The sequence below is a fragment of the Temnothorax americanus genome, unplaced genomic scaffold (genome assembly GCF_048541705.1).
Source record: "Temnothorax americanus isolate GAGA-0224 unplaced genomic scaffold, ASM4854170v1 Scaffold113, whole genome shotgun sequence".
In the NCBI taxonomy this organism is placed as follows: Eukaryota; Metazoa; Arthropoda; class Insecta; order Hymenoptera; family Formicidae; genus Temnothorax; species Temnothorax americanus.
Window position 1 is genome coordinate 110939 of NW_027509246.1, and position 21562 is coordinate 132500.

Consider the following 21562-nt stretch of genomic DNA (forward strand, 5'->3'; position numbering starts at 1 on the left):
CGTACCATCATTTTTGGGTACGAGTACTACCAGGGATGCCCATAGAGATTCGCATTCTTCGATGATGTCGGCCTTGGAGCATGACCTCTATTTCCTTCTCCAAAATTTCCTTTTTGGGGCACAACATCTTATACGGTGGCGTGGCTATCAGCGCATGGTCACTTGTATTTATGGCGTGTTTAGCATATGGCGTTTGCTTACCCCCTAGTGCAAAGATATCTTTGTATTTAGCCAAAATCTTATCGAGCCTTTTACGTTGGTCCGGCGAAAGGGCTTGGCCTTCATCGTCCCTTAACGTGTCGGCGTAATTCAACTGCAAACTGTTAAGTATTTCGTCAGTGCTTTCGAAACTCAACTCGTGGGGTTTGTAGTCGTCTGCAAAGTATACCATACGCGTTGCGGCACGTTTATTACAATCTTTGTTTTCTCAATAAAATCCATGCCGAATAACGTATAATTATTCTCTGCATATGGCATTACAAGAAATGTGGTACTTATCTTACGGTTCTCCACGTGGACGTCGACTTTGGTTATCGATACGTTTTCGTCGCTGCGTGTGCCATCTGCTAGCCTGATGTGTAAATTTGTCTTCTTGAATTTTTGTCCCTTCTTGACAAGGATTTTGTAGAGGCTATGTCCAGCGACGCTCATCTTTGCAGCGGTGTCGATTAACCCCGTACCTTTCGCTCCTAGAATTTCTACGTCGAGAACCGGTTGGCTCTTATACTTCGTATGTACTTCAGACGCGTCCATCAGGCAGAATTCGGATTTCACCCCGCTTTTCTTGTTTTTATCCGTCTTGGCGCATTTCGGACAGTCCTTACGGAGGTAACCGGGATTTTCGCAACTAAAACAAGTTATTGCGGGTTGGGGACGTTGATTCGCTTGTGTATTGTCCGCGTCAGCGTCCGTTTTGTTCTTCTTACTTGACGCGATCAAATTATCCTTGGGTTTCTTTTTAAGGCTTCTGCATTTGTCTACCGTATGTCAAAATTTTTTACAATATTTACAACGCGGGCGGTTCTCGTGTTTGCGCGACGTCTTATTGTCTTCTTCCGCCCTGGTTTCTTCGACTTCCCTCGCGAGATCTACTAACTCTGAGAACGAAGTGACCTTATTGCGTGGTATTTCCTCCCGAATCTTGTATGATAATAATCCGTAAACCATATCTAATTGAATGTTTTCCGCAAACGGAGTGTCATATGGAAGTTTCGAGAGTAATGCACGCGGTTTATATATGAATATGTCCGTCGATGTTTTCTCTTCTTGTTCGCGAGAAAAAAGTTTCTTGTATATACAATATGCCGGTTTTTTAGGTCCGTACGTTTCTTTTAGTAGATCTAACGCCTTGTCCCACGCATTAATCGAGTATTTAACGCCTTGCCACCACGTCGCGGCGAAATCCGTGAGGAGCATCGGCAATTCTTTTAGTGCGTTTTTGTCGGATATATTTGTGCAATCTTTGTACGTAACGATCGTGTCGATGAAAGCTTCCACGTCAGACGTTTCTTTCCTATCGAAACGCGAGGTACATCGCGAGAAATTGCCTTGCGGTTGCGCGATGTTTGTGGCGGGGACGTTTGCGGCAGATATCTGTATCTATTGTATAACCATCGTGAAATGTTCATTCGTTAATGTAACGGCGTTACATGTACGTTGATCTTCCGCCATCTTGGTTTCTTGTTTTCGCTTCTGAGTCTCACCGTATGTTCTTGTAACTTTGCGTGATATCAACATCTGTCGTGTTTGCGACCGTGTCACCGGTCGTTCTGGCTCACGTAAAGACGACGTCTTTGCTTGAGGTGACAGCTTTCGTCAGAATTTGGCCTCTTAGTTGGGCGCCAATTGTAAAGTCGCGTACGTCGATCGGGCCGACGTGTCACAAACGAGTTTACGTGTAGTGGGACGCTCAGGTTTCAGACGCTCGAAACAAAAGTTTGGATGTATGGACGGAAAGATCGAAAACACTAAAGGCGCGGGTCCAATGGAGATCCGTAAACCTAACCCTAACCGTAAGACCGTAACCGTAAGAAATCGCTTCCTATCGTCTACAATGACAGCCCATAATCGTAACGAAACGTAACATAAAGAACCGTAAATCCATAACGCGAATTCGTCTTTGAATCGATTCTAACCTCTGTGTTAACTTTTACAAAATGCAGAAATTTCGCTATAATGGATATTTACCGTGTTAGAAAAACCTCTCTTGTGGCTATTAACTTAGTTGCGGTAATTCTGCACTTATTGCGGAAAAAGAAGAAAAAGGTTGAACGAAAATATTGGGTTCGGCCAATGTTATTACAGCGGAAGCAAAAAGGCCATTTTCATACTCTCTTTCAATTTATGAAAGACAATGATGATGAACAGTTTTTCAAATTTACTAGAATGACTGTTTTACAATTCGAAAGACTATTAGAATTAGTACAAGAGTCTCTGACAAAGAGAAATATTCGAGAGCCTCTATCGCCGGAACATCGATTATGTATTACTTTGTACTTGTAGTAAGTATATTTTGTAATACTTTCAATAATTTATGTGTTTTTTTAAACTATTATAACATATTTTATTTTACGAATATTTTATTTTATAGTTATCTTGCTCATGGTTGCAGTATGCAAACTGTTGCATGGAACTTTTACGTGTCAAAATCAACTGTGAGCAAAGTTATCCGTGACACTTGTAAGATTATATGGGACAAGTTATCGCCTATATGTTTGCCAAGACCTACTGCTGACGATTTCAGAAGGTATACTCACGAGATTTCCAAGAGTTGTGGAATATGCCGAATTGTTTTGGGGCGATTGATGGAAAGCACATCGTTGTACAAGCTCCTACAATACTGGGACCAGTTTCTTCAATTATAAAAAAACATTCAGCATTGTGTTAATGGCAGTTTGTGATGCTAACTACATTTTTACTCTTGTTGATGTTGGTGCTTTTGGTTCACAAAGTGACGGAGGAGTCTTTAAAGAATCAGCTATTGGAATAGCTCTTGATAACAACGAACTGGAAATACCAGACGATAGCTGCTTACCAGAAACCGACACAAAGTTTCCATATTATATGGTTGCAGATAAAGCGTTTCCTTTGAAAAGCTATATTATGCGACCATATCCTGGAACTAAATTGGACAAAACACAAAAAACTTTTAATTACCGTCTTTCTCGAGCACGACGTGTTATCGAAAACTCTTTTGGCATTTTGGCCAGTCGTTGGCAAATCTTCCGATCAACAATTATTGCACATGTTGATACTGCGGAATGGATTGTGTGTGCTGGATTGTGCCTTCATAACTTTCTCCGGATGTCAGAATTAAGTAAACTTTGGATAACAGCTACATTACAAGTCTCTGTTATAATAATATAATAAACTGCTAAATTTATAACATTTTTATGCTGTTTATTTATGTAACATTCATTTATGAAAAAGAAATTCGTACATTGCACAAAATTATAGTAGAGATAGTTTGAAAGTTTTGAAATCATTAACAGCCGACAATTTTAAAAGTGTTTAGACTCATTTACACATGTGATTGTACTTTAACAACACATAAAACTAAAACTTATTTCTTTGGATTAAATCACATTCATTAATACTATTCTAAAAAAGTACTTTTTTAATTGGAAAGCTTGGACTTATATATTATGTGTCTATCTGTATAATATAAATATAGTATATTTACAGCTAATATATAAGTATGTAATAACATTTTTACAAAAAATAAGTAACTTTTAAAAATAAGAAACAAAACCAACTTCTTTGGATAGAATCACAAAATAAAAAAAATAAAATATTGTTTACTCTGAGTCAGATTCCAGTTCTAGCATGATGGTGTGGATTTTGGAACGAGCGATTTTTTGCTTTTTCTTCGACATTTTCTTCAATTGACTGTACGTAGTCATGCAAAAGTTATAGGCAACATTATCGCTCTTGTCAGCAGATTCACATAGTCCTTTTACACTCTGTAATGCTTCAGAAACAACTTGTAAAGTATCATCATTGACACATACATATGTTTTATTGACAGCTGAAGTCTTAACATTCAGTACATTGACATTATTTTCATCCGATGGTTCCATTTTTATTTTCAACAAATCTGATTCTTTGAGCTCATTTCTCACTTGTGGTGTTTCATGCTTGTTTTTGTTATGCTCTACAATTTTCAGATATTCAATCACATCTGGATCGTCGGTCTCTAGCGTATCCCATGTAGTAGATTCTTCAGATGGTGACAAGCTTCTTTTTAAAACATTCCCACGTGTCCTGAAATAATTGGAAAATACTTTTTTTACATGCGTATTTATTGTATGTGTTGTGTATAATGTTTAATACATCATGTCCTGATAGCATAGTCGGCTATCTTTAATTAAGAAACGTACCTGGGGCCCCGCTACCGGCGGCCTTGTCCATCGCTGTCTCATTCGCCGCACGCCTGCCGCGTTGCTCTCGCCGCCCGGGATCCATGTAGTTTCCGCTTTTGCCACCCCTCCTCGGTCCTTGGTCCTCCCGGAACCCTCTCGGCCTCGGTACTCCCTCGAAGATTCGCCGTGGTGTGGGTGAGGCGCCGTACGCATTAAAATTACCCATGAAAATAAGAGAATAATCAAAACGCGGAAACGATATCGATTTCTGGCCTCTGGAGATCTCGTCGTCGCCTCTCTGGCTCGTCCCTGGGCGCAAATTTCCGCGCCTTGTGACGGCGGCAGGGCGCTGCCACGAAGCGGCGGGCCGCAACGTCACAACATTCCACCCCAAGAGGAAGCATACCGGGTGCGGTTGCCCCGCTCAGCCACTCGCCCTCCGGGGTGAGTATAAGAGCGCTTCGCGATCGAGATCTCCAGCTCAGGCCTCGGCACAGTGGACGAACACAAAATAAGACGTCATAACACAAAAAAAAATATTAATAAACTAACAACTACTCTTAGTCTACGAAATTCTGTCCCATCCCCACGCCTTGTCAGACCTCGGAACTCGTATTTGGGAGCAGTCATCTACCGCCTCGTCTTTCCCTTTCGGATTTATCGTCGCGATACAAGTCGGACCTTCCTACGATTGCTTACGACGGCGAACGCCTCGCGCTTGCTGTCGACCGCTTACTTAACTCTACCTAACGTCCTTTTAAACGGGAGGCTAACTCCCTTTTGGGGGCCGAGTACGCCGGCAGTACTCGGCTAAGTTTGGCTACGTCGTTTTCGACGAGCGGTCCTAACGCGACACCAACGTAACATGACGGGTCGACGGCATAGCGGGAGCGCGGTCTCATGCCTTATCGTGGCTCTATTACGTGGGGTCGGACCAACGCGGTACTACCGAGTAAAGGTGACGGGGGTCAACGGCGGGATCCCTTATGACCCGTAAATGAGCGAATAGCCGAAGGGTTCGGGGGAGGGGGGTTAGGTTTCTATTGCACCACTTTGATTCCTTTACCCCTTTATTCGCCTTGATAAAGGCGTTCATACAAAAATAAAAGATCGATTATACAAAAGGTTCTCCTTGGTACGAGAATGACGAGAAAAGAAAAAAAAGAAAGGAAGAATCAAGTGGGCGCGAAAGTTTATTCATAATATGGTTTCAAATCCTTAACGTGGATTTTTCCGATCGAATTACCTAATGAATCGGCAAGTTCGTATACTACCGGCGACAGAATTTTTAGTACGGTGAAGGGACCATGAAATTTGGTCGCTAACTTTGCAGACACGTGTTGAGCGGCGGACGACAAGACGTGCTGCCTCTTCAACACTCGGTCGCCTACGGCAAACCGACGGTCTCGCCTACGCAAATTATAATACCGAGTTTGTTTCATTCGCGCAGTCTCCAAATTTTCGACAATCCAGGCCCGCAACTGGTGGATTTGTTCCATCCTCTTCCTCCAAATGGCGGGGTCGGAGTTCTCCACCTCGACCGCAGCGTCTGCTCGTTCGCGAAACAGATTAACAGGTTGTGGTTCCCTCCCGAAATTCAGAAACGCCGGAGTCGCTTGAAGCGAAGTATGGTGTGCGGAATTATAAGCAAAACGAAATGTTTCGGTCCCACTCGCGGTGGTCTCGACCCAAGAAAGCGGTAATCATCGTTTTGAGTACGCGATTAACTCGTTCGACGGGATTCGCCTGGGGGTGATAGGGCGGTACCGTCGTATGCTGAATTCCGTACTGTGTCGTTAACGCCTGTAATTCTCGGTTTAGAAATTCCGTACCATTGTCGGTTAATAAGACGCGGGGTGCTCCCCAACGAAAGATAACGAAGTTTTCGATAGCTTCTCGGATATTCTTACCGGTCGCTTTACGTAGCGGACAACACTCAACCCATTTGGTGAACAAGTCCTGCATTACGAGAAGGTACGCGTGCCCCGACTTACTGGGCGGAAGCGGCCCCATAATATCGGCGGCGACAACCGTCCAAGGAGCTTCGATCACTCGTTGGCCCATTAATCCCGCGGGAACATCCTGTTCTACTTTTGCTCGCTGGCACGTGTCGCACCGGCGCACGTACCGGGCGATATCGTTGAACATCCGCGGCCAATAATACCTCGTCGCGACACGGCGATAAGTTTTCTCCACACCCAAGTGTCCGGCTTGAGGTGGATCATGGTTGGCGCGAATAATCTCATCGCGAGAGTCCCTTAGTACAACAAACTTCCATTGGTCGAGGTCATCTACGGTTTCGTTAATTACGGGATGAGGTCTACGAAAGTATAACCGATCCCCCTCTATTTTCCAGCCCGGAAATTTTTGCGGGTGCTCGAGAACCTCGTTAAATCTCTTCGCGTACCAGTCGTTCTCAACCACGGCGACCGCGCACAAGTCATCTTGCTCGTAAATTCGCGAGAGTGCGTCCGGCACATGGTGCATCGCACCTTTTCTGTGCTCGATTCGGTAGTCGTATTCAAGCAGCTCGAGAGCCCACCTCGCTAACCGTCCCGTCGGATTTTTTAAATTATGCAGCCACCGGAGGCTGCTATGGTCCGTTACGACGGTAAATCGGTAGCCCTCGAGGTAGGGCCTAAGCTTTCTAATCGCCCATATGACCGCGAGGCATTCCTGCTCAGTGGTCGAGTATTTTCTTTCCGCGTCGGGCAAAACCCTACTCGCGAAAGCTATTACGTGTTCGACTCCGTTTATTTTCTGAGTGAGTACTGCGCCCAAGCCGACGGAACTGGCGTCCGTTTGTAGCTCGAACGGGATGCTGAAGTCGGGACACGATAAGGTGGGTGGGGAAGTAAGACACCCTTTAATAGTCTCGAACGCGGCTTGCTGTTCCTCGCCCCACCCCCACGGCTGATTCTTTTTAAGCAGTCGCGTTAGCGGCTCTAAGTGAGTAGCGTACTGCGGGATAAAACGGCGGTACCACGACGCCATACCAATAAATCGACGCAATTGCCGGAGGTTACGCGGCGCGGGATATTCCCTGATCGCGACTGTCTTATCGGGATCGACCTTTAGACCCTCGCGCTGCACCAAAAATCCGAGATACTTCACCTGCGAGCGGCAGAATTTACTCTTCTCGGGATTGATCGTCAAGCCCGTTTCGCGAATACGCTCGAAAACGCGTCCTAACCACTCGAGGTGTTCCTCGAACGTTTCGGTCGCCACCACGATATCATCTAGATACGCGAACGCATACGGATCCATCTCTGGTCCGATTAAGCGATCCAACAACCTCTGGAAAGTCGCAGGGGCCCCCGTTAAACCGAACGGCATCCGTTTAAAATGAAATAGGCCCTTCCCCGGCACCGCGAAAGCCGTGACTTCCCGGCTTTTTTGAGATAGCGGAATCTGAAAATAGGCTTGGCTTAGGTCAATGGTCGAAATGTACCGAGCTTTTCTTAATTTATCGAGGATCCCGTTCATGTACGGTAACGGGTACGCGTCCTTTTTTGAAACATCGTTCACTTTTCGGAAATCTAAGCAGAAACGATATGTCCCGTTAGGCTTTTTAATCATGACGACGGGTGTCGACCACTCGCTCTGCGACGGCTCGATTATACCGGCTTTCAGCAGGCGGTCTACTTCCTCATAAATGGCCTCTTTGATTTTCGGCGACACGGGATAGCATCGTTGCCGAATAGGAGGGTGATCCCCGACCTCGATATGGTGTTCGGTCAACGTGGTGGCTCCGAGCTCTTCCGAATTGACCGTAGCTTTAGACGCTAAAAATTCTTGTAGACGCTCCTCTTGGTCCGGCGTTAATTCACTCAACCCGCAACAAACGAGGGGCGACGCTTCCGGTTTTCGCGCCCTCCCCCCTTTTTCAGCTAAGTCCGGTTCGAGACTTACGGCCTCTCCCTCGGCTGACGTTACGCGCACGCTTGCGAGCGAACTCAAAGAACCTTTCTCAAAACGGTAACGTCGCGAAGGATCCTCGTCAAAATTCCACGTACCGTCCGCGAACTTCACGCTTAGGCCGAAAGCCTCCAAAAAATCCATTCCCAATATGCACGGCAACGCCAGAGTTGGTAACGAACAAATCATCATATTCAAGGTTTTATCCTGAACGCGTATCGGGACCTTTACCTCCCCCCTCACTCTCGCATTCTGATCGGTCGCGGTAGTCACGCGCCTCCCGCCCGTCCTCTTAAACGAGAACCCGAGCTGCTTAATCATCGCGGTGACCTCCGGACCCGCCAACGTACAGCTAGAACCGGAATCTACGAGGGCGCGGACTTCGTGTCCCGCGATTTGCACGCGTAGGAAGTTGAGAGAAGCTGAGCCGCCTCTACCACCGAAAGCGCTATACGCGGCATCGCGATCTCCCACCGACAACGAAACCCTGGGACCGGAGGGGTTAGGAGCCGGGTTGCCCCAATCCCGCGACTCCGCTACTCGTTTCCCGAACATGTCGGGCAAGTACGGGTGGTGACCTCGGCCTTCCCGCACCGGTAGCAATGTCTCCGCGGCGGAGCTTTACAATCGCGCGAAAAGTGTCCTGTCTGGTCGCAATTCCAGCACGTGGCGGTGGGGTTCACGCTCGCGGAAGCCGGCGAATCACCCGACCCGCCCGTCGCAGGCGCGGCCGCCACGACCGAAGTATTCGCTTTCGGCCCGTTGGCCTTACCCTTCTTTGCGCCTGTCCCGGTGTCGCTCGATTTCGCCGTGGGCACGCCAAGCGCGGCCACGGAGTCGCGTTGGTTCCCCCCCGAATTGCGGTTTGCGCCCTTGGGCGCGCGGTACGCCAGATCCGGGAAGAAGGAGCGTTCCGGCGTGGGAAGAGCGCGATAATTCTGTGCGGCGCGGCTGCTAGCCTCCGCCCGGGCGGCCCATCGTTCAAGCGCGTCCATATCGCGAACCGAATCCCTAGGTATCTGGGTTTGTAGGCGGGGACGCATGTGTCAGTGTGCGTAGCCGACCTTTTCCTCCTCACTCCACGGTGGCGATAACCGATCAAAAAGCGTATTTAAACACGTTAGGTAATCCGTCGCGGTTTCGTGTTCCCCCTGCGTCCGTCGCATTATCTCGTCGCGAAGGGCGAACTGAAAATCCGGGTCCCCAAAACGTGTACGCCACGCGGTTTTAAACGCGGCCCATGTCGTTAGGCGTTCCCTCTTCCCGCGAAACCAATAAAGCGCAATGCCCGATAAAAAGAACGGAAGGCACCGCAAAATGTCTTCGTCCGCAACGGGAATCAATTCGCGGCCCTCTTCGATACGCAACAGAAACGTTTCGGCATCCTCTCCGCGCGCGCCCGAAAACTTTAAGTCCCATTTCCGCATGATATTATAAATGGTCGTCGCGGAGTTACCGTCGGGATCGTGCGAGGCCCTAGGCGTATAACTCCGCGAAACGTCGGAGTGATCACGATGCACTCGCGCACCCATTGTAGCGGACGGACTATCTGGGCGAACGATTTCTACCGGGACACCGAGATATTCGGTATGGACCGGGGGGTTCGCTTCGGTCCCCGTCGTCTGATTTAACTCCAGGTTCGTCGCGCGGTTTACGTCGACGTCGGCCACGCGGCTCGACTCTCGACGTGTGGCCGTCAACAAACGCAACAAACGAAGGGTCAACTCGGGATCGGATCCTTCGATAGGTAGCTCCCGTCGACTCAACTCGGCGATTCGTTCGTCGCGCGAAGCGTGGATAATCCACTCGTCGGTGAGCTCGATTGGATCCATCTCGTCTATTCGAACTTTTATTATTAAATAGAGAACCTAATTTTCGCGAGAGCTAACGGAGCACCACTGTATCGCGGAAAGAAAATAATAGTACGCGAGCACTAATATACGGTCAACAATACACACGAAGGAATGTGGAAGTCTCTATTCAGCGCGAAATCTACGGAAGGCTACCGTATTCTCAAAAGAAAATAATAATACGCGAACACTAACACTCGCGAATGGAATGCGAAGGTAACGCGAGATAGGCAAATAGTTTTTCAGACGCGACAGCTCGCTGAACGTAAACACCGAATTCCAAAGCGCTACGCCGAACCGAATAACATCGCGAAATTACCGATTAGCCCACCCGAACACGGTTATTCGAATAATCATCGAAATAATATTTCCCATTAAGCTGAAAGAAAGAGGTTAAACACAGATAATATAGCATATAATATAGCGTCAATAATAATTAATACCAACAAAAGGATAGGATCATTTATTTATTTCAACAAAACACAAAAAAAATCAATAAGGAATCCGCGAGAATCTTGTCACCCGCACGAAATTATCGTAGCGTTATCGTAAGCCCTTTTCGTACCTTTCGGCGATCTTTCGGCTGCCCCACGTTGGGCGCCAAATTTTTGTCACGACTTTTTCACTCCCGGACCGCTCCGGGACGTGTGTCGGATCAAAAGGAGTAAGGAGAGCGGGATGACGGGCCTCTCCGACGATTCCCTCGCACCTCCGGCACTTCGCGAAACGAATTTACCGTTGGGCGCCAGACGCGTCAACGCGCGTCCGCGAAATCGCGACAGAAAACCAGCACGAGACGCAAAGCGAGACGTGCGGATGTGCGAGGAATCGGCTAGCTCGTCCTAAGGGCTGGGGCGGGGGTGATGAAGGGCGGCGCGATCTTCGGCGGGGTGACACGCCATAAATAAGGCCACGACTCAAGCAATTAACAAATCAAAATAACATTTATTCGGTCGGTCAGACAATCATATCATCAGTCGCGCGAGCGCCAGAAATGAAACAAAAGAATTATTAATAGCGCGGACACCAGAATAAACGAAGCGCGGCGTTGTCGTATAATAAATGCGCAGAAGGCGCTGAGAGATACAGTATGACAAAACTTACAATTAATAAGGAACATCAACCGTAAACGCGAAATAATCACGGAATTAGAAAGTAAGATCTTGCAGGAAAGGTCGCGAAAGGGCGATACCTCCCGCTCGGAGCGCGTGAACGCAACGCCGGGAGTCGCGCGAGAATTCTGTCGCCAATTATCTTAAGCCTAACGCAAGTATGAATCGGGGCGTAAGCCACGTCCCAACGTAATGAGGATCGAACGCAACACAATAACGCGAGATCAATTTCGGCGCGATCGCAAGGAGACGCGAAATACTATAACAAACGCGAAAACACAGACTTAATCTAACGCGAGAAATGACCCAAGGTAACGCCAGTCATTCGGGCAAAGACAATACTGTCCTCAGTAATTTCCGAACGCGAAAAGGAGACGCCGAGGCAATCGGCGTAACGCGAAATACTGGAAGAAACGCGAGGAACATGCGCGGGATTACCGCGAGCAATAATAACACGCGATCACACGGCCGATTAACGCGAAGGGTGTGCCGACGCATGCGAAACGCCGCAAGAGCGATGTTTAGTAATTTGATACGCCGGGAATACGGAAGGCGCAAGGCACAACCACGAGCGCGGACATGATGCGAAACGGACACGCCGTAACAGATTTCGCCACGAATCTATCGCGATCTCCAGAGGCTCGCAATCGCGTCTGTACTTCAATTCCGCGGCCACGATACCATCCCGAGGCTTTTCGCTCTCGCTGTCGATCGCCATTCGATACGCGGTCTCAAGGGACCGCACGTGTCGCGATATTACAACGTTATCCCGGACGAGAGCGTGCACCGGAGGGCGGCGTCGTGGCGTTACATTTCGCGATTAATTACTGCGGGCAACCTCACCGGTGTGATGTCTCCTCGTAGGGCTCCTTGCCGTCACCTCGTACGGAGGATCGCCGCAGCGCAACAGATTTTTCCCGACTCGGGGCGGCTATCGCGTAGCTTTTAAAGAAAACGTTCGCACTCGCCGACGGACGACCAGAGAGTGTCTCGCTAGATTCGCTCGATAACGGAATCGATGCGGCACCCCCTTCCGTAGGGGCGTGCCAACCAATCGAGAGCGAACGTGCAAGCTCGCGCGATATTTTCAAGCAGGATCGTCGTAAGGTGGATCCTTCGGGGGCGCGCAACGGTCCCTCGGCGGCGTAGCGACTTCTACAATTTGTCCCTGAGCAGCGGACTGGACTTTGTTCTGGCCGGTGTGCCTCCGGTTGCCCTCGGGGCGGTGATCAGTCACCCCGCGGGCCGGTATTTCGTGGAGGCAGCTTGCTGAGGCCGGGTTTGCCCCGGTACCTGGGGCCCCGCTACCGGCGGCCTTGTCCATCGCTGTCTCATTCGCCGCACGCCTGCCGCGTTGCTCTCGCCGCCCGGGATCCATGTAGTTTCCGCTTTCGCCACCCCTCCTCGGTCCTTGGTCCTCCCGGAACCCTCTCGGCCTCGTACTCCCTCGAAGATTCGCCGTGGTGTGGGTGAGGCGCCGTACGCATTACAATTACCCATGAAAATAAGAGAATAATCAAAACGCGGAAACGATATTGATTTCTGGCCTCTGGAGATCTCGTCGTCGCCTCTCTGGCTCGTCCCTGGGCGCAAATTTCCGCGCCTTGTGACGGCGGCGGGGCGCTGCCACGAAGCGGCGGGCCGCAACGTCACAGAACATACTTGAATGGATAATATTTACATAAATTACATACCTTCTACTTTGAACATGAGGTTCTAAGGACTGCAGAGCTTTATACAAATGACTAAATGTTGACTGTTTTGAGGATCCTGAACTGGATGGAAGCCCTGCTTTTAAAGAACGTCTCTCACGAACAAAACGTTCTCGCAATTGGCTCCATCGGTGTTCGCAGTCAGCAGCTGCATAATAATATGTATGATTAAATTATAGTACACAATACGTATAAACTGTTGTATTACTATAGAACTAAATAAATAAATAAAACTGATAATGCATACATGTACATATCTGTTGCATTCAACGCTTCTGCAATGCTACACCACGAATTTTGTGATTTTAATTTGTCTTTGTAATTGGGACTGTTTTTATTGTATAAATGAGAACATTTCTCCACCAATTCAATTAAACGTTGGTCCGTCAAGTCTATTGTAAACATATAACTTCACACCCGTTCTGAATGTAACGTTCTGAACTAAACTCTCTTCGTTACCATAACCGTGGTACGTGCCGTGGTATGTAAAAGTTCAAATAAACCAACTTTTACGGTTACGGTCTTACGGTTAGGGTTAAGTTTACGGATCTCCATTGGACCCGCGCCTTAACTCTCGTTTTAAGATTTAGAAAATAACTTCTATATTTCGTTTTACTTTTCGATGCATACTGACTCGCGCTCTTGTCTCGATCCTCTCATGTACCGACCTCGCGCCATCCTATGGGTCCTCCTCTCATTACTAGTAGCGCCGCCGTCGTGCCGGTTAACGCTGCCATAAGACTGCGTCGTTTGAATGTGTTATGGGTCCCGTTACGTTACAGAATTTATTTTTAATAATCACCAATTTAAAAAAAAATCAATTTATTTTTGCTTAAATACAAATTTTCACGTAACTAGAAATTTTTCTCTAACAAATTACCAATTTTTTAAGTAATGGCTAATTCATTTTTTAAAATATTAATTTTTGCATAATTAGTCATTTTTGTAACTAATTTGCTAATTTAATAAAAATTTAATTTGTTGTTATTGCTAATTTTGTGAATAATTAAAAAAATTAAAAATGGAAATTTTTTTACCGATTTCTGCTTATCACTACAAAATGTATTATATTAGTACAAAATTATTTTTTTCAAAAAAAGGTGCCAAGTACACGCGCAATGAATGTTGTAAATCCAAAAATCCAACCTAAATAGTAGCTTTACTTTTCTTTAAGAAAATTATGTCACAAAATTGCGTTATCTAACTCAACCCAAGTGGTATGTATTAAAAAATATATATGAAATCTTTGAATGCCAAAAAATATATATATTGCTTTGAAAAATAATTGTTGTACAACTACTTTAAAAAAATAAAACCTAAGTGGTACCCATATATCTTTGTATTTCCATTCAAGGATCTTTCTATTCCAACTAAGTGGTAATAATTTCAATTCTTCTTAATAAAATTATAATATTACAAAGAATTATTTTAATCACAAAGAATTAAAGAGGTAACAGTACAAAATGAAAATATTTAATTAAAATAAAATAAATAAATTTTTCTTGTAAAATAACTTAACGTTGCTAGACCTCAAAATTTAATAAAGTACTGAAATTTTTGATTGAATAAAAAAACAATAAACCCCTAATTTGGGGAAGAATACGATGAGAGTAAAAAAGCAGCGCAATTTTCGCAATTTAAAGATTTCATATATTTTTTTAAATACATATTACTTGGGTTGAGTAAGGTAATGCAATTTTGTGATGTAATAATTTTGTTTTTATATTCTTAAGAAGAAATTATAAACTACTATGACTTAGATTGAATTTTTGAATTTTCTATAATCTATGAGGATAAATGCTTTTTATATATAACTAGCTGGTTACCCGGGCTTTGCCCCGGAGGACATGTGTAATAATACACGCAAATAATATCTCTCTCTCTCTCTCTCTCTCTCTCTCTCTCTCTCTCTCTTTCTCTCACAATCTTAATCTCAATCTCTATTATTGTTTGCATAATATTTTTAACGTATTATTTAAAACATTATGCATACAATGACAATTCATATTAAATATTTTTAATTATTTATATTTAAATCTTTATAATATTTTACAGGCGTTATGTAAAAATATTAGAAAGTTTATAAGAAAAAAGAGAGCAAATTCGAAGCAATCAGAGGAAATACTTACAAAGCTAATGGCTTTGGCGTTATTATCTGAAAAAGATATTGTGACAGCTTTTCATAATATTAAATCAGACATGTCGCTATATATGAGACGTTGATTCCAACGTTATTTTCGCTATTACGATCGTTTTTGGATAAAACGAGTAGCACCAACCTGATCTTCAATGTATCGAAAGCTTAAACGGACAAATAATTTAATAGAACGATACCACAAGACATTAAATCATAAATACTACTCCGCATGCATACATACATATGAGATTTTCTGACAAATTTTTTTCTTATACTAAAGTTTTTAGGCTCATTTTTTAAAGCACGACATTATTCTTTTTTGTAATCCCGAGTGCGCTGTATGCTTATTTTATACGTACAAAGTCTAAATTTTTATGTGCAGCAAATGTTGTCAAGAGTCGACCGCAGAAATCGATAACAAAACTATAATTTTTCTATTTTTTTTTTTCGTTTTTGATGTAAAATCGACTGCAGCGCACTCCGTTTTTGTGCGTACTTTAATTCTGTAAAAAAGTATTTTTAATTTTGTAAAGCCAATTCAAAGTTCAATGTTCAAAAAAATGTCGGTAATTATTGCCACTACAGCATCCCCTTCGCGAATTACGTATGAATATTGAATAATATGTAAACAATGTTATATTGTGATATACATGTATATTATGATGTTTTACATACATTTATCAAAATAGAAGCGCCTTGTTATTTTTCCACGATGAGCAAACAAAAGAAAACGTGAAGATGTCACACAACATGAAAATGTCAAAACTGAATTATTAAATTGATTAATCATATGCGAGTTTCAAATATTCTAATAAGTGGACCGCTAATTCAGGAAAAAGCGATATCTATAGCAGATAATTTAGGTGTCAAAAATTTTAATTGTTTAAGTGGCGGTTGGTTGTGGAGATTCCAAGTTTGTACAAGTTATATTTTATTTAAGTTTCTGTATAAATAATAAAGAATATATCATATCCAATACTATCTACTAAATTTTTTTTAGTTGACCTTATTAACACGAACGAATTCGTGTTAACCAGGAGCAAGATTTCCTCGTTAACCCGAACACTCGATTAACACGAACTCAAATCCCGGTCTTTTTGAGTTCATGTTAACGAGGGTTTACTACATATAAATTATATATAAATTATAACAACTCATATATAATCATGTCAAATTGTACATGAAACATTAAATTTATTTATATATAATTTGTAATAAAAGAAAAAAAAGAAAATACTTATTTGCTATATACAATTATATATAGGAGTACAGCCAATATATTATATAAAATTATATATAATTTTTATATAATTTTATAAAGTTATATGATTATTTATGAAAAAATTTTTACCGGGAAGATGGGAGAGATTGTATAAACACTATAAATAATTTAAAGTGACTTTAATAGGGAATAACTTAAAACAAAAGTGATAATGATCATATCCCCTGATTTGTGAACAAAAAAGTATTATTTTTGGTAATTATTTACAATTGGGCCTTTTTTGAATTTTGATATTTTCTTGCGACTTTTTTGGTAAAAACCTTTGTTGTGACTTCGACAGTGATAATCAATCAGGGGAGCCCGAAAAATATGTACCTTACCAATTTTTTTTCTACATTTTTAAATCTATTTTTATACCTATTTTTTCCGACATGCCGAAACACCCACACACACACACACACACACACACACGCATGCGCGGAATGCAAGGAGTGCCATCGGCCTCCCTCTCGCACCCACCTCCTCCGGTAGGCAACGTGGACCTCGCTTTACAACTTAAAGTACATGCCATGACTGCGGCCTGATTCACGCTCACAGCGCTGAAACCATCGCTCTTTACAACGCTGTGAGCGTGAATCGGACCGCAGCCTTTAGCATGTACTTTAAGTTGTAAAGCGAGGTTCACGCTGCCTACCGGTGGAGGTGGGTGCGGGAAAAGGGGCCGAAGGCCCTCCTGCACCCCCGCCCGCACGCGCGCGCGTGTGTGTGTATGTGTGTGTATGCATATCTTTCCGAAGCTATTTGAGTCCGACCCTTATCATATACATATATATATATATATATATATATATATATATATATATAATGATTCGGGAAGACTCCCCCAACAACATATTTAAAAATAAACCAAATCGGAGAGGGTGTCCCTTTTATGCATAAAACCAAAATAAATAAAACGGTTGCGTGGAAAATTAATCAATACTTAAAAAAACATAGATCAAAAAATAAGTAGGTTAAAAATATCAAATTTTGGAAAAGGCCCTATTGTAAATAATTACTTTATATTTAAATATATAAACTAATTTAAAAAAAAGGTCGTCCTTAATATGCAGTTTTAGCAAATTTTATATATATATGTATTTATTTATTATCTTATAAAATAATTTCAAAACATTAAAATACTGTAGTAATTGTTATTTGATTGCATAACAACTATCAAAATATATATATATATTTTTTGTTTGTAATTGTTTGTAATTATATTTTGTTCTTTGATCAAATTATCCAAGGTGGTACATTTTTCTGAAACGTATTCAAAAGAACTAATAAAGAGGTAAAAAACATATTACTTAAACGGATTATTCAGTACACACAGAAACTCACAGAGAAGAATATCTGATCTCTCGTTTCATCATCGTTAACAGATTTGATTCTCAGTCTCATAATATGAATCTTAATTTTTCTCTGGTTCCACGTGATCATACTTTGCCTTATTTTTGTGATGATATTAAGGAGGTTCGATGGCTACAACAAAATGCAGAGAGTTTCATGAAATTTTAATATGTTGTTCTAGAATGCAAAATAGAATTATGTGAATTTTTTAGGAATTTTTCACCGTCCCGTTTTGAAAAAAATCTACTCCAAAAATTTAAAAAATACAATTTCTAGATTAGATTTTTTTTAAAATGAAACGGTGAAAAATTTCCCAAAAATTCACATAATTCTATTTTGCATTCCAAAACAACATATTAAAATTTCATGAAACTGGCTGCATTTTTAACATAGGTTTTTATGGGAAATGATATATTGCATATACCTTCAGAATGAAATAAATGCAAGAAAAAATGCAAATGATAAGGAAAGAAAAATATGCACATGTAACTTAATAATTTACAAATAAATGAGCGAAAGAAAGGGGAAGGTTACCGCACATTTCGTAGAAAAATTAATTATTAAAGCATAAATTGCTTAATTTTTCGTCTGCTAGACTGCCACGGTCGTGAACGACGTGAACAGCAGCACGCATTATACGCACGCGGCGACCAATCAGAGCAATCCCCTTCATTCCCACTACTTCAAACGCTAGTGCGCTGTTTCCAGAACCCCCGCGTCCCACTACTCCCTCTGATGAAGCCATCGAACCTCCATTAGTCCAGTCAAATTAGACATTTGAGCTCGGAAGTGAAGCAGTATCAATGAAACCTTTTTAGGGTTGTTGGGGGGGATGTAGAAGAGCTTATTTTTGAGTTGTCGGGCTAATCGGACCGATGGGTTTTTAAGGGGGAAAGGGGGAATAAAAAATTTCGTTTTTTCGCAATAACTCGGCGAATTTTGACCGTACATAATTTAATAAACCCTCATTTTGTAGCTCTTTTAAAGCCCTACAATTCATTTCCTGAAGACCCTAACTTAAAATCAATATTTGTCGAGTTCTAGCGAGTCCCGAGCGCACTCGACTCGACATGCGACGCGCCGTCGCATGGCCGATCGTCATCGCGGCGGCGCGCCGCCGCCGGCGACGATCGGCCACGCGTTAAAAGCGCGACTTCCAAAGGCTTCCCCTGGGTTCAATTTTTAACGAATCTGAACGACTGACCTCTCGTTTTGTAGGTCTCTTTAAGCCCTACAACTTTGTCAGTGGCGGCATATTTCTATCTATTAATGGAAACGAGATAAACGCAAAAAACCGCGACAAACTACATTTTTTCCCACTTTCACCGGCTAGAACTCGACAAATATTGATTTTAAGTTAGGGTCTTCAGGAAATGAATTGTAGGGCTTTAAAAGAGCTACAAAATGAAAGGTTAGTAAATCATGTACGGTTAAAATTCGCCGAGTTATTGCGAAAAAACAAAATTTTTTTATTCTCCCTCCCCTCCTTAAAAACCCATCGGTCCGATTAACCCGACAACTCAAAAATAAGCTCTTCTACATCTCCCCAACAACCCTAAAAAGGTTTCATTGATACCGCTTCACTTCCGAGCAAAAGCCTTTTTTTTTGTCTAATTTGACTGGACTACATAAGTTGAATGTTTTTGCTCGTTATTGAACCGATCGAATTGTCACACTAGCACTTGATTTCAATCAAGAAAACTATGAAAAAAAAAGGAAATATTATAAACAGAAGAGAATTGGGATCTGACATTTTGTCGCCATGACATCTGATAGTTGAAAGTGAAAGTACTCTAAGGTAACAGATTTCGTGGCATTGTACAGGCTTGGCGTGTATTTTTATTAATATGGATGTTGAATTTTTTTCTCCGTGTTATAAATCTACGAGCAGAATTAATTGTTTAGTTCGCGGTTGTTAAAGTAAAGCTAAAAAATTTAGATGTTTGATTTTATTGCTTTCCCAACCTCAAACAGTGTTTCATACATGTGAAACAGTGCTTCATACATATCAAACATTTATTTGGCAATTTAGAGAAAATTGACGTTTCAAAACCTGGAAAAGTGCAATAAAAATGAATAAAGTGACTCTTTATATGAGAAAGTGTTAACATTTTACCTATTCTGCGCCATATTAGTTAAGCCCCGCCTCTATTCCAAGCGGCATTTTGACGTCCGTCCGACGTTGAAATAAACACACTTAACGTTGGTATCCAACGTTTTTGCAACGTCACGCCAACCTATGTTTGCACTATATTGGGGAATCAATTATAGGTTGTACTAATGTCGGGATCCGACTTATGGTTAAATTGAGGTCACATTTTTTTCACCAGTTTTAACGTTGGTGTAAGTATTCTTTTGAACTTTGGTTTGAGTTAGACTGCAATCTGAGGTTATTTTTTTATAATTTAATATTTTAGGTGTAGTTCTTGTTGTTCCTTTCAAACTATATGACGGCATTGATGCAATAAATTTATCATAATACGCACTTATCATTTTGGCACAAATAAAATGGGTGTTTAGAAGTAAAATATATGCATCATTGATACTATTATTTGTTATAATATACGAACCAATAAATAAAAAACTATAACAAAATCCACTGTATTGATAAATGTGAAAATTATAGATCAAAATTAGACAAACTCCTTCTAAAATAATCCATATTTAATAAATATTTCATTAAATAACTAAAATTTTTAAAATGTAAATTTTTATTTTTTTTTATCAAAATTATGTTTAAAATAGACATATCGTCAATACTTTAACAACAAATATTATTTAAATGCTTTAAATTACTAACAAAATGCGTTAAAAATTATAAATCTTAATATATTGAAAAAGGGCGGATTATTTGCCTTTCTATTTGAGGAATAAAAATTGCAAAGTTGGCGTTCAGACCTATATTAAACTTTACAAAGTGAAAGGTGCGATAAATTCTACTTAAGATTTCCTTTCGTTTAAAATAATGAACTTCTTTAGACTTGTGCAAACTAAACAGTATATGCCACTGCAGTAGTCAAAATTGTACCTGTAGTATTGATTAAAAGTCTTAAGAAGGTCGCCAAACTGACTTAATATGTCGATAAAGTATCGATTAGTTGGAAATTCTACATTAGATTTACGAACGCGTCGTATATTTTAACCAAATCCGACCTTGATAACGACCTTGAATCCGACGTTTGATAACAAAACGTTGTTCTACGTTGGCAATTACGTATTCAAGTCGTCCAAAAAGTATGGCGTAGAGTATAACGTCGGGCGAACGTTAAATACCTTAATGTCGGATAATAGGACTTAAACCGTTTCAAATTCGACGTTGGAAAAGTGATAAAAAAAGCACGTTGCAATTTTAACGTTAAGACAACGTTCAATAAACGTTAATATTATCTTTTGGTTGTGATTATAAGTTTTACTTTCTAACTTTCTTGGACCACTTACAACATTGTGATTGGTAAAAAAGTAGTCCTTAGTCGGAAAATTAACCGGAAAATACTACTTGGGATGTCAGATCCCAATAAAGCTGTGAAACATTTCGATCGCTTTCGAAGCGAAGAGTGTGTTTATTCATTAAAGTAAAACAGAAAATATGTGTGTGACCTTTTGTAGGATGAAGAGAAAAAAGACAGCAGAAAATTCGAGAAAATTGATGAAATACCTAGCGAATTCGAGTGTTGCTTTTGTACTACGAAGGTATTTACAATCATTAATGTTCTTCTTCAGGCGGCACTACATACACCAATGGGCTGTCGAGCAAGTCCATAGTAACGAGACTATCGACTAGATGTGTGGCTATTAAAACCTAAACTAATTTTTTTATCATTAACGTGTGCGCAATATTTGTACGCATATACAATTTCT

At 42.1% G+C, this 21562-nt stretch overlaps 1 protein-coding gene across 2 annotated transcripts in view; it reads left to right on the forward strand.

Moving 5' to 3' along the window:
• LOC143908724 (uncharacterized) overlaps positions 1-21562 on the forward strand; it is a 243088-nt gene that overhangs the window by 81563 nt on the left and 139963 nt on the right. For both annotated transcript variants that reach the window (XM_077426489.1, XM_077426490.1), the window contains exon 2: positions 21311-21394. In XM_077426489.1, coding sequence (XP_077282615.1) covers positions 21311-21394 — 84 coding nt within the window. The remainder of the gene's footprint in view (positions 1-21310; positions 21395-21562) is intronic.